Raw genomic sequence first — 18,580 nt, 5'->3', positions numbered from 1 at the left:
TTTACTCTCGGAAAAAGAGGAAAACAAAGTTTTGCAGCAGCCCGTCAGGCGGTGACCTGACAGTCTAAACTCAGGGTAATCCAATTCAATCACTGACCAATCACAAGAGTTCCGGATCAGAGCACATGCGCAGTTGATCTCACAGTTCAATGGAAAGATACGACTTTGGCAGAATTTAGCCCGATAACGTGTTACTTAGCTAGCTTCACATTTATACACATGGGTTCAGTTTAAAAGCAGTTTCAAAACACTATCTGTTCCTGTACCCTCCCATAACGTACCAAGGTAAGAGCGTTTTCATACTTTCATGAGGTTAGCGTTAGCAGACGCAACCAGATAGCTAACATGGAAACTCGCTAGCTTACTCCCCCATAGTAACAATGTACTGACAGTGTTGGTGTCAGCGCACCAAGGTTTTATTATCGAAAAGATTTGAAGATGATAGCTGCTCTGGTTCAAACATATCTAACTGGCATGGTTGACTGACGCGTAGCCTTTGCTTCTTTTATAGCTAGTTGGTTTAGCTGTACCCGCTGCATAAGAGAACAGGTCGAGAGGTCAAACGTTGTTTTGTAGTTTAAATTCTGATTAGATCATTACTACTACTCGCCTCATAGTCTGGGAGTGTGTAAAATTCGTTGACATTAGTTCCGCAATACAGAGAGAACTTGTACAAAGGTTTGATTGCTGTCAGGCCGGTGTGTTGCTAACATCAGTAAAATTAAGGTATTGATCTAAGTGTTAAAAACGGTAAATCAGATCATTATCTTGGACTGATGAAGTAATTAGACGACTCTTAATAAAGTTGTCCCATTAACAATGATGGTTACACCATCATTATTGTCATTACAGTTGTTCAAATTCACCATGTACACCTGAGCTGTACAACATCACGGACATAACATGTTAATTTAAAGTTTAATTACAGTTTATCAGCCAGGTTCAGAATTTTGTACACATCTTTAGGTAGAGCCTGAGAAGTGATGTTTGCTTTCCCAGTGGCTGGTAAACAAAGGCGTAAATATTGTCAGAGCAGTTGGTATGGTAATGTTCTCCCATGCTGAGAGCATCTTAGTATCACACAGCAGAAGCAGAACAAGGGTTTCTGCCAAGATCAAATCTCCTGCAACAATGAGTCAATTTAGTTGATTGATAAATTGACAGAAAATTAATCAGAAACAAGTAGTAGTTCTGAATTGTTGTGTCAAATATTCTCTGGTTGTGGGGTTTTATATGTGAGGATTTACTGGGGTTTTTGTTATATATGGCAGTGAATTAAATATCTTTATGTTTTAGACTGCTTTTAAACAAGTCATGGATTAACTAACTATATAAACATAATAATAGAATTGTTGGTTGCAGTCTCACTTTGTACACTTCACTGTGTTGGAAACTCCCACTTTGCAAGAGTAGGATATTTGATCATCAAAGCCTACATAAACAAAGGAGATCAATTTTCACAGCTCACGAATACAATGGTTCAATTAATAATGCTGTGAGTCAGGTCTAGGACATGGACTTGATGCACTAGTTTTTGCAAGAGCCAAGTTCTTGGGTTTGGTTTGACAGCATCAGAGACAAGTCATTGCTACTGCTTCTGAGCCTCATGAAAATAATTAGAATAACTTGCTCTGTGAGTTTTGTCAAATGTGACATTAGACATTGCAGCTAACAGAAACATTAGAATTAGACACAACAGGTTTCTCTTAACATTTAGAAACATAAGCTTTACTGTGTTTAGATTCTTTTTGTCCTTTTTTTTGCATGGAGTGTAAAAGTCTGTAAAAGAGGCAATAATTTGAGGGGCGTAACATTAGGAGATCATTTGTCAGTTTGGGAGTTGTCCTAGATGTTCAGTAGTGATTGTAAAATCTGTTCTGTGCAGATTAGGCCCTTGTAGTGTTTGCTGAGACCAAGGCTCTTAAGAGAAGTTAGATGGATGACTGATGACTAAGTGACATTCTTAGTAGGATTACCACTTTCAAATTTAGATCCACAACCCTCACCAGTACAACTTTACAGAATTTGTTAATATCAAAATGAATCATCTAGTTGATGACATAAGTTGATGTTTTCCAATGAATGTCATATTTGTGCTGTTATTAGAATACTTTATGGTTTCAATTTGACCTAAACTTTGCTACTGTAAGACTTTTATCACCACATGCACATGGGTACCCATGGAATTCGACATGAATAGTGCTGACACATTAAAAGACAGTTACACAATCCAGGACTGGAATCCAGGTCACACAAGGACCAATGCAGAACATAACAGTATGTCAGAGGTAGCGCAGATGAGAATGATAGTGGACTAAATATAAATAAAGCCAAAGAATTTGTCCTGTGTTGTTTGTTGTATATAAGTACAGCTACTACAGGTTGATTAAAATCAAAACAAGATGTACTTGACAGATTGCTGTGTTTTGTTTTATGTGAGAAATAGAAAGGAAAAGTATGTACCTCTGCAAATTCAACCAGGTACTGAGATGAGGGCAGTCAACTGAAAAACAAAGTGAATGCCAGCACACTGAAATCTACCTTGTAGTCTATCAACAGACAGATTTCCATCAGGCAAACATACTGTGAGACATGACTAGACCTGTGGGTGACATGACTTATGATCAGCAACATCAAAGTGAGATCACTTCCACTGTCTGCTAGAAGGATGTTAGTATTCTTCTTTGTTTGGTGAGTGAGATTATACTAGGAGGACTTAAACCGTCATGGTGGTGTGTGAGAACATGTTTGGGTGGTCGTTCAGAGAGTTGTTTCGACTTGTTGGAGTTTGGGGAAAATGACTGGAGCAAACTGATGCATCTGAACCGCTCTCCATCCATCACCATGTGCACCTGCAAAAATGTCAGTGGTATTACAACTGCTTGATAAGTTGTACTAGTTTAACACCATAACTGTTTTGTTATCTTTATGAGCAGTGATAACTGTGCACATTGGGTGGTTTCAAACCTCATTCAGTGCTCCTCTTGTGTGTTCAGTAACTGATTGTGACTGCTGACTGTGGGCACATGAGGACACATCACAAATACAATGAAATACACTGAATTCCTTCAGTGTTCACAGTTCAGGAGGTTTTTGCTAAGAACCAAAATATCCACAGAGGTCTCCTCCTCTCCACAACAAACAGACCAAGTAATTAAAATTAGTAAAAACACTGAATAAAGCAGTTTCAAATTAAGAGTGTTTTTCCGTGACGCTCTTTGATGGACACAGAGGCTGTTTGCCTCTCTGATCACTTAAGATCCAGATTTCTAATGACAAAAACCTTCATTTCATTTAAGATTGTAATTATAAAGTTTATAAAAAGTGACAATGACTTGACTGGAAACAGTAATAAAGAAGTCGGCTGAAAATGTTTCAATGTCCAGCCATCCGGTCGACAGCTGGTTCTTACGGAAAACCCTGAGGAGGGCAGCGTCTTGAGAGTTGCAGAAAATTGAGGCGTCCTGTAGCCAAATAACGCGTAACTGCCAAGTCAGTGGCCATATCTGGCAATTTCATAAAGCCGTCGACACTAAAATTAAAATTTACTGTTAAATCTGGCCCATTTATGAAATTGATTTTTTTAGAATTATTCACATTTTGATTTTTTATGTCTTGTATTTTTGAGGCTGCAAAATTTGAGTAAAAAATGTCAACATTGGAGTCAAAAACCTGTAAAGTGTCCAAGCAACTCTCCTAAATCTGCCAACGACTGAAGAACAACAAAATACCTTATTTTGGTATTTTTATTAGCAAAGTCCACTCATTCTCCAAAACAGTAAACCTCATTTCCTCTAGAAAGGCTGATTCTTTTTTGACATGGTGTTTCTGGGTCACACTTTGATGTTAACTAATGTTATTACTCACATTCTAATGTGTTTATGAATTAATTGTTGCTGCAAAATAAAGTACTAAAGAACCTGTCACTTTGATAATGGTAAATACTCTGAGCACATGTTCAGCCAGAGGAAGTGGCATTCTGATGGAAACCTTGACAGTTTGGAAAAGGTTGCTCCATCTGCCACCTCAGCCCCTCTTTTGCCTCATATGACTGCAGAGTCATGTGCTTTCAGAGGAGCTGCGTTCTCTGTATCAGAGAACATAGTATTATAAAATGAAGTTGTGTTGGTGGACAGAGGTTTTGTTAGATAAGCAGCACCAATTATACTGAGCACAGTGTTAGAGGAAGGATGCATGTGATGGAAGTGAAACTCCATTGCCAGTGGTCAACTCAAGGATCCCAAAGGTTCTCAGTAATGTAGCGTGAGCTTTCACATGCTGTTAATGTTGCTTAGTCATTTTTTATGACTTGTGATTTTTAATGTTTTTAAACAAAAGGGGGGGGCGGAGAACAAAATGTTTCACAGTCATGTCTCACGTTGAAATTACTCACTCTTGGTGTGAGAAAACCTGAAGTTAGTTTGTTTGGCAGCTTAATAGTTAGTTTTAGAGACCAAAGCATCCCCAGCCTGGCACGATAATTACTATTTTACCTCCAGCAGTCATGTCTTTCATGCTCATTCACTTTATGTAACTGTTGTTGTCTTTTTGCAGGGAGGCTGATATCCATCCCTCAAATTCCCAGGGATCCCTCAGCCTGCCCTGATGAAGGCCGAGCAAGAAGGAGACCTCATTGAAGGTAACTGCTTAATATAACAGAAACATGACCATCGCTCTATAAACATACTCGCTATGTTCTTCAACATTAAACTCCCTGGGCATTTGGTGAAGGCTGGAGTATATGTTCAGTGCCAGTGTGCATGCTGACAGAAGCACTTAAAACAATATTTTACATCAGTACTTTCAGCACCACAGTTTAACTGATGAAAACTCACACTCAGAACAAAATGTTCCCAAAATGGAGAATCTGTTTCTCTGACCCTGATGCTGGAATGTGTTTGGTTTATATAACTGAATGATGTTATGAACTTTATCGCTGCTTATGTTTTGCTGTGTCATTAGTTAAAAGGTAAAAGCCAGGTCACTCTGCATATTATTTGTGCCTGGGGGTGTGTTTTTATTGACAAACCCTAGCACAAGTTTGGCATGAGTATGCTGTCTGTACTTCTCTCTCCTGCCAGGTCATTTTTAGAAACATGATGTCAGAATGTCATTGTGACATATTAAAAAAAGGACAATAGAGGCTGAGTCATATAAAAGCAGAGACACTGTTAGGGGACAGTGGACTTTGGGACTAGCAGGGAGTTGGAGATGAAGGGAGGAAAGAATGAAAAGGCCAAACTCAGTGAGTAGTACACAGCTTTAAAGGAATCATAATCATATATTTGTGATAAATGTTAAACAATAATTACAGTTCTTAGAATATCTTTTATGTGAGATTTTAGTTTTGTTTATCTTCACTGATCTTTTGAATGTAATCCCTTTTTCTTCACTGTGTTCTCAGTCACTGGGTTCAAGACTTGAGTAATGTGGTCCTAATTACATGTTGTTACTGACCAACTGAGTACATGAGATTTAAAGTCTTACACCAACACTCATGTTGCAGTTTTCAAATTGTGTTTCAATTTAGTGCTTTTTCACAACATCTGGTCATTAAAGTGTCACAAATGACTTCATCAAGTGTATGCAGTTTCTTAATAAAACTCCTGGCCCTCAAATGAGTCTTATATACCCTGACTCAAACATTTGCCTGAGTAGAGAATGATTTAAGTAGTGTTTTGTGTTTTGGACAGTTATTTTCAAAAGCTGGAAATGTCTGGATTGGATCATTTTAGAACAGCAGAGCAGTTGATGCTCTACACAGATCTGCTGTACTTCTGCTCAAACCTTAAACCTCAAAAATCCAGCTTTAGCCATGTCCCACATTCTCTGTGTCTTGTAAGTGCTTTGAGTTTAACGTGGAAAAAAAAAGTTTTTATCAGTTAGACATGAAGTGGGGACTTTAGTTTTGAATTTGTTGAAAAAATGATATCATCAATATTTATCATTTATCATTTTTTCATGGCTAAAGCTGGATTTTTGAGGTTTAAGGTTTGAGCAGAAGAACAGCAGATCTGTGTAGAGCATCAACTGCTCTGCTGTTCTAAAATGATCCAATCCAGACATTTCCAGCTTTTGAAAATGATTCCTCTTTAATTACATTAAATCAGAGTGTTTCAGGGAGTAAACAGTGCATTTTGCATCAAGTTTGTTCATCAAGGTGTCAGCACAGGTAGAGATCACTCAGGTAATTACATGGCCAACACTGGTATAGTGATTAGGCCACATGTCCAAATCTTAGAATGTGTGAAATGTTATGATAATGAAGTTCAAAACTGTATGTGTCTTATCTTATCACAAACTATCCTTTTCCATCTGTTTTTTCTTCTGCGGATTTGTTAGGGGACTCCCCTCAGGAGAATGGAGTCCAGACAAACCAGTACAGCTCCATCTCTCCTCCTGCCTCACCTGTGGCCCAGGATGAACCCTTCTCCACGTACTTTGAAGAGAAAGTGCCCATTCCTGAGAGCCCCAACCAGGTACTGACGACGACTTTTTAATGTTTTATAAGCTTCAAAGTAAATCTCTCTTGCTGGCCAATTAACCTGAATTTGTTAGATATTTTAATTGTGTATACATTATTGTTAAGGTTCTGTTGTCTTTCTTTCCAGGTGTTCAGTTTTCGTAAACTCTGGGCCTTCACCGGACCAGGGTTTTTGATGAGCATTGCGTACTTGGATCCAGGAAACATCGAGTCTGACCTGCAGTCTGGAGCTAAAGCTGGCTTTAAGGTGATAAACAAAAACATGACTACCACGGCTTTGTAGTTTACATTCCAGGTTATGGGTGCTGATTTAGAAAAAGAAAAAACAAGAACCATCATTCTTGCTATCTACTTCCCCCCCTTTTCTAAAAGTTCTTTTATTTTGAAGGCAAATGGTTTACTTGTTTTCATATTTTTCTGTCTCTTTCTCAGCTCCTATGGGTGCTCCTTCTAGCCACCATCATTGGGCTCCTGTTGCAAAGGTTAGCTGCACGCCTCGGAGTCGTCACAGGGATGCACCTGGCTGAAGTCTGCAACCGCCAGTATCCCACTGTGAGCATTCCCAACTCTCATCACTTCCTCTTTCTCGTTGTACATGAACTTTGTGTTTGTTTGTATTTGTCAATATGAGTGCTCCATTTTTGAATTTATGTTCTTAGATATTGTTAAATAATCTCTGTGAACTATAGGTGCCCTGAAAAGCGCTTTCTTAATTTAATCACTTCTTTTTCAGGTTCCTCGGATCATCCTCTGGCTGATGGTTGAACTGGCAATTATCGGCTCAGACATGCAGGAGGTCATCGGCTGTGCCATAGCTCTTAACCTCCTCTCAGTGGGCAGGTAACATCTTTTCTGCTTCTCAGTGGAAAGGGTTTGCAAACATTTTCAGAGTGTTTTATGTAATGGTGATAAAATACTGACCAAAAATAACATTTTCTTTGTCTCTTCTCCAGGATCCCACTGTGGGCAGGAGTTCTCATCACCATCACAGACACATTTGTCTTCCTGTTTCTAGACAAATATGGTATGTGATTCTCTTCTGTAGCTATACAACCACAGCCTACCAGTCAGTGTTTGAAAAGCTGTGCATCCCAGTGTTGATACAGTTTTTTGTCTTTGTAGGCCTGAGGAAACTTGAAGCTTTCTTTGGCTTCCTCATCACTGTAATGGCTATTAGCTTTGGTTATGAGGTAAAGCCCCCTCACGTTTTTGTTGACATCTCACAATTTTACGGAGACAGTCACGTCACCCTGACATGTCTGACTTGTTGTCGCCTGCCTTTAGTATGTGCTGGTAAAGCCAGACCAAGGGGAGTTGCTGAAGGGGATGTTTGTACCCTACTGTGCCGGCTGTGGGCCTGTGCAGCTGGAGCAGGCGGTGGGAATCGTGGGCGCCGTCATCATGCCCCACAACATCTACCTGCACTCAGCACTGGTCAAGGTTAGAAACATACTTGTGATCATTGATCATACTCAAGCCCAATAAGTCAACATTACATTTTCCTCTCTTAGTCTTAAAGCAATAACATCCACTTTGAGGTACCACTGATTGAAAAATGAAACATGAAGTAGATTTGCGTGTTGAGTGTTTCTTTATTCTTTATTCTTCATTTCCTCATGTACTAGTCTCGGGAGGTCGACCGCAAGAATAAGAAGGAAGTAAAAGAAGCCAACAAGTACTTCTTCATCGAGTCAAGTATCGCGCTCTTCGTCTCTTTCCTCATCAACGTCTTTGTCGTGGCCGTCTTTGCTCAGGCCTTCTACAATAAAAGCAATATGGAAGTGGTGGGTAGACACTGACATCTGTTGCTCTTCACTAAGCACGGTTGAAGCTTGTGTTGTCATTTTAAAATACAGTGAAATAATTGTTTTCCAATCAGTACTGTTAACACAGTGCATATCAAGTTGTTGCTTATTTTTCCTGTGGTTGCAGAATGCAGAGTGCAATGCGACCGGCAGCCCTCACACAGATCTCTTCCCTCTCAACAACGGCACACTGGAGGTGGATATCTACAAAGGGGTACGTCTCAGCCTCATTAGTATATTACTACTCATTACTGGAAAGGTGACAGAATTAAGTATATGTGTTGTTAATGTACAAATGGAAGCAAAGCACAATCTTTACGAAATAGAGTAGCTGCTCACAGCTACAAAAAATCAACAGAAATTGAGAGATTGATACAGTGGGTAGATGGATAATTACATATTTTCTGTGTTATGATCCTTTTGTTCAGGGAGTGGTCCTGGGCTGTTTCTTTGGCCCTGCAGCTCTCTACATCTGGGCCATAGGGATCCTAGCAGCTGGACAGAGCTCCACTATGACAGGCACTTACTCTGGGCAGTTTGTCATGGAGGTAAGAACACCTGTTGTTTAGAAATGAAGTCACAGCTTTGTTTAGTTAAGCATGTCACAGCAGCTGATGGAAAAAACCCAAAGATGTATCTAAGTGTTTATACTCATCCTTGTGTTTTCCTGTTAGGGTTTCCTGAACCTACGGTGGTCTCGTTTCGCTCGGGTGCTGCTGACCCGTTCCATCGCCATCACACCTACTCTGCTGGTGGCCATTTTCCAGGATGTTCAGCATCTGACAGGCATGAACGACTTCCTCAATGTGCTTCAAAGCATGCAGGTCAGGTCCAGTCATAAGCCAATTCTGCAAAAAGTTCTTTAACATTACCCTGCTTTACACAATCTACAGTTTTTTTTAGACTTAATCCTTCTTTTATTGTTCCTATTGTGTGGTACATAATCCTGTAAAATATTCAGCCTGACTTTTCTCTCCATTCGACAGCTCCCATTTGCTTTGATCCCAATTCTGACCTTCACCAGTCTGACGTCCATAATGAACGACTTTGCAAATGGATTGTGAGTAAAATATATTTTTTTTAATCATTCAACTTTGTTCTTATCAGCCACATATAAAGCTAATGGAGACAGAAATCCTGTTTCTGTATTGAATTTGTTGTGGTTGAGGTCTGAGTTTAGTTATTTATTCACTAATGAAATGCAACATGTCTGCTCAAGGTCACCTGAGAGACTGTTCCAGGTGCATCTGTTATTTAACTAAGAACGTAACAGATATAAACAGATAATTTAGTTGGACATTCTTTATGAAAAACAACCCAAGGCTGTGACCAAAGTTGTGTTGTGCAATCCAGGGATTTACTCAGTAGTGCAACAGGAAAGAGTATGATGCAAGAAATCTGTATTCCCGGACATTAGAAGGTCCTTTAATAAATCTGCAGAACATCAACACACAGTTTTGAGAACATGGAGTATTTTCAGGATCCTGTTAATTTGAGGAAAAAACATTATTTCTCAATGGTCAAATAAACTGCCTGCCTGCTTTCTTCAGGATGTGGAAGATTTCCGGAGGCATCGTGATCCTGGTGGTTTGTGCAATCAACATGTACTTTGTGGTGGTTTATGTGACGTCATTGAACAGCGTGCTGCTCTACGTCCTGTCTTCTCTCCTCTCCATAGCCTACCTGTGCTTTGTAGGTTACCTGGTGAGTTAGATTACTGCAACTTCATATTCACTTCTCAGACACCTTCTGGCTTCATAAATGTGACATTTTATGACCTTTTTATAAATGCAGATAGTGATTTTGTGACAAAGTATTGTACTAATAACTTGTTTACCAAATTTAAATCGATCTTATTTAACTTAACTTAAAATGAATAAATAAAACAAAATGTTAATTTTTTTAAATATCAGACTTTTACTTGTAATAACACAGACAAACTAACCGATCAAAGCAGCTGTATTCAAGCAGCTCCTGTGTTCTGCTGAGTAAAATTTCAGTTTTTGTCAATGGAGTCTGGTAGTGATATATAGTGATGTTTCTGGTTAAACAAAAAGGATGTTACTCCTTAATAAAAGGGTCTCTTTGTATTTATAACAATTATATAACAACTGGAGCCTGTCAGTGGCAAAAACAAGCATAGTTAAAAAAAAATTGGAGTTATCCTTTAAGGTAGTGTCACTATTTTGGACAAAAAGTGTGCACAAACCCTGTTGTGACTTGACTTCTCTCTCCTTTCTTGTCTGCAGGCATGGCACTGTCTGATTGCCTTGGGGGTTTCCTGTCTGGACTTTTGCAGCAGGGTAAGAAACCGACCTGCTGTGCTCATAGAGGAGCAGTCAGAGTACGACTCCTAGAGCTGAACAGGACAGTTACCACCAGCATTCCTCTTTCCTCTCGGACACTCTGAGCTCTGTACACAACCAGGACTTCTCAAGATCACGTAGGATCTTGAAAGCACATTTTCTGTTAACGTCACATGTTCATTTTGTGTAGGGCTGGGTATCACTGTTTGGTGCTTTTTAGGTAACAAATCAAACATATTGATACTATACCAGCAAAGCATATTAGGTGCCAGTATCTGATGTGCTTGAGTCAACCTCAAAAGAAATATACATCATTTGACTAATCAATAATTGTTACACTCTTCAAAGGCAACAACTTTATATACTTATACTTACTTAGACGCACAGTGACAAATGGTTTATACAACATTCAACTTTATCGATAAATCACCTAATTATAAGTGTGGGGGTTTTTTTCAGACTTTTTATAAAATGTCGTGTAGACTTCTAGAAATAGCAGCTCAGCTTGTATTTCCTGACAGTGTTTGTGTTTTCAGATATTTTGGTCATCATGAGTAGGATGACAGAAGATATCAATTAAAAGTTAAAGGTTTTACTCAGAAGTTCCACTGATTTTAGAATTCATCTAACAAGCAAACATGCTGGATTATCTGAAGTACAGTAGTTCTACAATGCCTGTGGCCATACTGTTGCAAAGCTGTTAAAACAAGCATGATGTTTTGCTGCCTGTGGGAGGACCAGAGCTGCTCAGAGGAAACATGAATTACAACCAAAATAAAATCCTGTTTTATTTGAAATTATATAGCATCAAAATAATAGAATTACCTCAGTTACAATAATAATTTTTCAACTTTCAATATTTTTTTTTATTCAAGAAAATCAAATCAGGCAGTAATCAGATTCCATGTTTGCTATAAAAATTATAATGTTATATGTTCATGAAGACCAAGGATGTTTCCTCTTAGACTTTGTTTTGCACACTTATTTTTCACCCTGTTTCCTGCATCAAGTACTTAACTCCCCTTACCTTGATATTGTCAACCTGCTGATGTCATGGTGGGAGGATGAGCTGCTCATTCTGCTACAATTTCCACTCTGTCTACCTCAACATCCTCTGCTATCTCATCTCAGTGACTCTCAGTCTCTCTGTAGCAGTTTTATTCACTGGATTTTTTGTATCTAATAATTGAACAACAATTAATTTATTTAACAGGACATAATTGTTACATGATGCGTGAGATACATAAATTCCGTTGTGTATACTAAAAATCTCCAAATGATATCCAGCCCTAATTATGTGGAAAAAAAAACTTCTGGTGACACGTTTGATGTTGTGAGCTGATTTCTGTCTTACATGTCCAAGACACTTAAGTGGCAAGTTTCAGTATGATGCACAAGTCATGCATATACCTCCTTTGTAACTTCTCTTGAGTGTGTGGAGTCTTGGATGTCTAGAGTGGACATCTTGTCAGTACAACCAAGTCTGTGAATTTGAAATATTCAGCCTGAACTAAACAGCTCCATTCAAATAAGTGAAGCTGTATAAGACAGCAGCCTCATCCTCTCAGCCTTTTTTTAGTGCCTAAATAATAAGGTTGCAAACTCGGGTTAGTCAACATACTAAAGTGAGCTTATCAGAAAACTGAAAATCAGTATGAGGGAAATGGAGCATCAAAATATATTTTTAACAGTGCACAGGAGCTGTTTCATTCCTTCTGGACTGCCAGAGCTTAGGCAGTGATTTTTATATCTGTAAAACATTTTTGTTTTGTTCTGGGAAACTCTCTTTACCACATTTTTACTCAGCATCATTTGTCCTTAAAGAGCATTAGGAGAAAATATATTCATAGACTCAATAATGCATAAGAATATTAAAAATGTGTTGTAATTATATATGTTATATTAAAGTCACTGCAACATGTTTATAGAGCTGTGCGGGGAGAAGTGAAAGAACAGCTTCTATAACTGTAGTAATTGTCTTGACAAGGCAGTCAAAACAAGTTCAGAGAAAGCCAACATTATTCACGTAACCCATAATCACAAGTTTGGCTCTGAGGGCTTTATAGTCTGTACAGCATACAACATCCTCTATATTTAGACCCTCAAAAGTAGTCATTTTATGAATTAGAGTCTAAAAATTCTACAGCTCACAATAAAATTCATTCAGGTCAGATTTATTCAAATGTAGGAAATGTTTATTGTAATTCTGGTACACTGCATCTTTGAATTAAGTTGCAGTGGGTCCAGTGCTTTGCACTGATTTATTTAAGACCTCCTTTTTAATTTTTTTTTTATTTTTATTTTTTTTAACTTTAGTGGTGTTTTTCCATCTTTGGCTCTGGCTATAATGAGTTCACAGTAGTCACATGATTCTCCCTTCTCAACATTGTTAATCTACTTTTTCAAAATATATTTCTGTTTCTCTTTATCAACAGTGAAACTACTGTTATTTGACCCTCAGGTCTGCTGCCTGGCAGACCTGAGGGTCAAATAAAGATTAAAACATAACTTGTATTTATCAAATAACAAGCATATTAGACAAACCAGTGCAAGGAGAATTAAAACTTGTTTAATTAAATTGGATTATTTATACTTATATTTTAATATCCGTGCCATCATTTCATCCCTCACACTGAGCAGCTTACAGCTGAGACTAAAGTCAGCACTTGTTCTGCTGTCACAGAGTCTGTTATCAGTCTGTCTAACATGTCTAAACACAGGATAAGCTGAGCTGCAGCAGTTTAATGTGGAAATAAGGTCCTGTTGTTCATATGACGCAGCGTGGGTCACGAGTTCAAATCTTGAATGACGACAGGGAGGTGGTGATAAATTTCAAATTGTAAACCAGTTTTACTTGGCAGCACTGGCCGGCCTATTGTACCATTTTGACGTGTTTCCTGTTTTTACCACCAGCATGCTATCAGCACAGCACTTTCAGCTTCTCTGGCATAGCATGGGGGAAAACATAAAAAAACATCCAGTCTTTATCAGCCTGATTTTTCCAATGCGTTAAAGAAATTAAGAAAAAACAGTGAAGTCAAATTTGATAACATCAAAATGACATGGTATATGCTGTACTAAAGCACCTAACTTAGCAATATCCAAGTAAGATGTATATATTAACCAATAACAGCATTAAAATTGAACTGTGAAAGTATACATTTTATACAGTAACAGGATAAATGTATAGATTCAAGTAAATACAGTTACAGTTGATGATGACCAGCAGGCTGAGTGTTACTAGGAGCCATCTTGTCCCAGTAATCACAGTAAAGATCTCAGGTTCTCTCAGAAGTTATTCTGTTAAATGTTCATTTTAGAATTGGGGGACCAGGTCTCTGGTTCTGAGTTCCCAAAGGTTTTCTTAAAGTTTCTCAAGGTTTTCATGGAGGTGGTGGAAATGTAACTTGACATTTTTCTGGCTGCTGTGGGTTAATCAATCCATACAGTGTTATATGAATACCTCTCTGACAGAAATATTTGATCTGTTACAGAGAAAACTTCAGTGTAATACTGTGCACACTGAGGTTACACATTACAGCTTGTGTCTTTTGCAGTTATCACTCTTTTCTGCTTTTTGGGATTGAATGAATAAGTGTCTGTCCTTTGGTAATGGATGAAGCACAACATGTGTCCAAAATAAATGGGAAATAATGGATATATGGACATTTGTTGGCGTCTTCTGTCTGAATGTCTAAAGAGGGACTCATGATACAGCTAGTAATGTTTACGTAATGAAAAAAAGAAAAATATGAATCAGAAAAAGGACTAGAGAATTGTCTTAAGCTGGAGGTTTTTCTGATTATTGTAACAGTAGTGCAGTAAATAAAGTACTAACCCTGATAACTCACCTTACTGGACAACCTGCTAACTACAGTGCCAAGTAACTTTAAGTTACAGTGTAATATCATCATTACTTCACTGCTCAAATGATCAAACTTTATTTTTCTTCCTTAGATTAAGGGGTCAAAGGGCAATTTTTTTTTTTTTTTTAATTCATCTTTATTTAATCAGGGTAGATTGTAGACCATATCACTGTTTGTAGTACAAATGCTTTTTTCCAGGATTTTCCAGGATTAAATGAGGAATGTTGAATTTGGAAAGTAGCACTTTGTCCCAAGGTGAGCACCCTTAATTAATACATATGAACAATCAAATTCAAATTGAGATCTGATTGGACCCTCTTTACCTCTGATCAAAACAGTACTGATTGTTATGTTCTCCTCTTATTGTTAATATCTAAATTACATTACAGTAAACCACTAACACTTGACATTATGCTTATCTACAGTCTCAGGTTAATACTCTAAAAAAAAAAAGCACAATGTGTGTGCTTAGCAGGTAGGTAGTTCATCTCTCACCCTTAACCTTAAACCCTGACCATAACCATAACCCCTGACCCCACTGGCTACCAGGTGTGTGTTAAGAGATTAAATAATACTTTACACCTTGAATCATTCATTAAAACTCAATAATCAGTTGTGAGCCAAACAAATCATAGCTAAATCAAATGTTTTCTCTTTCTCTCTGACAAAATGCCGCCGATCTGAATTCTGTAATTACTAGCTGTTTTTGACTCTCTTCTCACTGATGATCTCTTCTCTCTCTTTCAGATACAAATAGGGCCGCTGCGTCATACAGACATTTACCTACTGAACGACATGGACACTGATTCTGTGGTGGAGAGATAGGACGATACGGTGTGAGCGGATTTCAAACTCTGGTGACCGAAGGACACCGACACGTTATTACCCGACTGAAGCGTGGGACCACTGAAGCTCAGTCGGTACGAGTTCGTCTTCACCTCTCGGTGCCTAACAAATTTTAAAGTGTCCTTGTGATGCGGCCGCAGACGTCTAATCCTGTTCAATTCACCAATGGATGTTTTCCATTACAAATATCTCAGCAACCTCAGCCAACAACATGATAGCTGTAGCGTGCAGGTCTGTTGATGAATAATGTTTATGCAAATAATGGTTAAATATCTGGCCTCCAACATGAGGCATGTCTAAAAAAAATGTGGTTCCTGTGACTGTGACGCAGTAACCTGTGTCATGTTTTTGATAAAACAATCTCACCTCAATGTGCATAATATGACGTTTGTCCCTGTTGGCTTCTATAAATCAGTTGTCTCAACTGACAACAACAAGTTAATAAACCCATAACTTAAACTGCAACTTAAAAGAAAAGAAAGTGATAGTCACAACTGTGATAACATAATCACATAATCATCAAGTTGGGAGACACAACTCGCTGTTTTCAGCTAGTGTTGCACTAAAGATGCCGTGGACCTCCAAGCTGCACCAGGCTGCACATTAGACACGCCTGTGTTTCATTTAATTTGTTTTTTAACCAACTGCTTAATTCTGATTTATCTGACATGACATTAAAAACTTCAGGGTTTTCCACCGGCACACATCCCCACAGAGAGAAAACAAGACGAGTCGAAACACCAAAGCTGCAGCATGTTTAACAGTATTTATGCCTTTGGTGGGACCAAGCAGCTGCCCTTTATTTATTTGTATCCAAATAAAATCTTTAATTTATGTAGGTGTTAATATTAGACTACAAACTGTTAGAATTAATATATATAATTACTCACACTTTCCCATGTTTTATACTACATATGAGAGAATGACAGTTTTATGTCACTCTCTTTGTGTTACATTTATGTACACCTTTACATTTACAAGTCTTTTTTAAAACTGGTCATAAGAATTTAAGTGTAAATTATCAAACTAAAACTAGTATGTGTAGGATCTGGAAATTCCTTATTTCAGTGGTCTCTGGGGGTCGAGTAAAAAAAGACACTGGGGCAAGAGGCACAAACTTTAAGCTAAATGATAATACGTGTGTATGTTTTTAGCACATGTATACATTCCCATCATGAATTTTCAGAGTTGCCAGAAGATTCTGACTGGTTTGTTCTCCCACAGTGTTGCTTGCAGATATATTATGATTTGATATCCTGTATTACATTATTTAATTTGTATTTCTTACATTTCCTTCTCAACTAAGCTTAGGTCAGTATGTTTTAAGATTTTTTAATGTGTAGTATATATTTTTTTAGAAATGCTCCTAGGGCTTGTATGTAGTTTTAGCAGCAGCTAGCCTTATTTTATTTTTTGTTTGTTTGTTTGTTGTTTGTTTTGTGGATGAAGCCAAATTTGTGCATAGGTGTTATGAGTGCAATAGGGCACTCTATCACAGAGAAGTACAGTATTTAACTTCTGGAAAAAGCTGTCTGTCCTGTCACTGTGGTGCAAACAAGTGAGGGACAGCAAATGGTAAATAAGAGAAGTGATGAGAGGGGTTCATCATGGGACACTGAATCTCAGGGCTCTTTGACTCCTTGAGTGTCACAGGAGTTTGTAATCATAGAAAACATGAACACGTTAGACTGAGGGAGACATGTGTTGGCTTCGCAACAGAGTGGTAATATGACAGATGCCTGTAATTTCTACACTTTGATACTTATATCTCCTTGTGCACTTTGTTACAGAAAGTAAAAAGAGTAACTGAGAAGACACTAGACAGAAAATGATATAAAATGATAACAGCAGGGTCCATCATCAAACACCTCAGAGGTGTGATGGATTGGGCGCTTTAATGAACTAAACCTTTTCCTAGACCAAATGTTGGACATCGATGTGTCTTCAAACTACTGTGCAGACAACCACAGTGCCTCCTGTGTTCACCACTGTGCCTCATTTATCAGATCTGTAGCACACGAACAGTTGTGTTGTTCCATGTTGTACATGGAACAACACAACTGTAGTTCAATATTTAAAATAATCAAAAGAGAATAATTTTAAGAATATCCGATTGGATATAGAAACCATGTATGAGAGGCTGACAGTAGCATTGCCAACGATCCAAACTGCCCAAATTTAATACTTATAATAATTTCATTTTCCAGTCAGAATAAAAATAATAAGTCAGAAATTCTTGCACACTGCTCTGATCCTTCTCTAAATAAGAGAATATAAGCTGCGTCTGTGTAGGATTCTTTCCTCTTGGGGATTTTCTTAAAGACTATAATATATTTTCTGGATTATTTTTCTTTTAGCCAATGGGTTCTTCACTTGCCATCATATTTTCTGGAAAATCTATATTCATTCCATTGGGAAATGCACTACTGAATTCCAACTTTGCTACATATAAATATTCAGACTTTAGGAACTTAAATGACATCATGCCAAATAAAAAAATATTTGTGCTAAAACCCTTTCATTTTTTTTTTTTAAACAAATGAGTCAGCACTTAAATGACAAAGGAGAGGTGTAAGTGAGAGCATAAAAACTGACTTGTAATATGTGCTAAAATATTTTTAACTTGATGGGATCACAGTAGAAATGCATTGCTTAGCAACAAGCAAATGATTTTGAGTTTACTCTTGTAAATATGAGAGAACATATCCCTCTGCCAGACACATGCATTTGGTTGAAGAATGTACATCAGACATACATCATGATACCTTCTAGCTGTATTATCTTATCAACTTGCTTCCAGTGGAATCAGTGAGAACATGATAATGACTATTTATAATCATTACCTATTTTTAATTGATAACTGTATAATTCATCACATCTCAAATTATTATAAAGAATATTGTCTGAATTTGGGAACAGGCTGGGATTGTCAGAGACCATTTTCTGGTTCAAAGGCCAGACAGGAAACTGATACTGTACTGTACTGGAGGTTTGATTAAACATATTTATGGTGTGATGAATTGTACAGTATGATACAGAGAACCTACTAAAGGTTGGTTTTCTTTTCTTCTTTTCTTTTCTTTTCCTTTTTTTGTCTCCGGGCTTATATAATGTTTGAATGTTTTTCTCCCGTTGAATAAAAAAGTGAAAATAATTTGTGCCTTAATTTTTTTTGCCCCCAAATTTTAATTGATTTCTTTTGTAGTAAGAAAGTCAAGAAAGAGATCATCCATCCGTGGGGCGTTTGTCAGGTCTTATTCAACTTCAAGAAAA

At 37.8% G+C, this 18,580-nt stretch overlaps 1 protein-coding gene across 2 annotated transcripts; it reads left to right on the top strand.

Annotated features, from left to right (window-relative positions):
- Window positions 1-119: 119 nt before the first annotated feature.
- slc11a2 (solute carrier family 11 member 2) lies at window positions 120-18,461 on the top strand. 2 transcript variants are annotated; one of them, XM_018699033.2, is made up of 17 exons: window positions 120-285; window positions 4,555-4,639; window positions 6,343-6,479; window positions 6,612-6,731; window positions 6,917-7,036; window positions 7,218-7,324; window positions 7,438-7,508; window positions 7,607-7,674; window positions 7,769-7,924; window positions 8,110-8,268; window positions 8,417-8,503; window positions 8,718-8,837; window positions 8,964-9,113; window positions 9,276-9,349; window positions 9,840-9,993; window positions 10,539-10,592; window positions 15,209-18,461. In XM_018699033.2, exons 2-17 carry the CDS (start codon window positions 4,606-4,608, stop codon window positions 15,284-15,286), a joined length of 1,689 nt encoding a protein of 562 aa, XP_018554549.1. In that variant the 5' UTR covers window positions 120-285; window positions 4,555-4,605; the 3' UTR covers window positions 15,287-18,461. The 2 variants fall into 2 exon arrangements, with proteins under 2 accessions (XP_018554549.1, XP_018554548.1); XM_018699032.2 differs by lacking the exons at window positions 120-285; window positions 4,555-4,639 and adding an exon at window positions 5,083-5,245.
- Window positions 18,462-18,580: the final 119 nt, after the last annotated feature.

This window comes from Lates calcarifer, linkage group LG12 (genome assembly GCF_001640805.2).
Source record: "Lates calcarifer isolate ASB-BC8 linkage group LG12, TLL_Latcal_v3, whole genome shotgun sequence".
Taxonomy (NCBI): Eukaryota; Metazoa; Chordata; class Actinopteri; family Centropomidae; genus Lates; species Lates calcarifer.
This window is presented reverse-complemented; position numbering and strand designations above follow the sequence as displayed.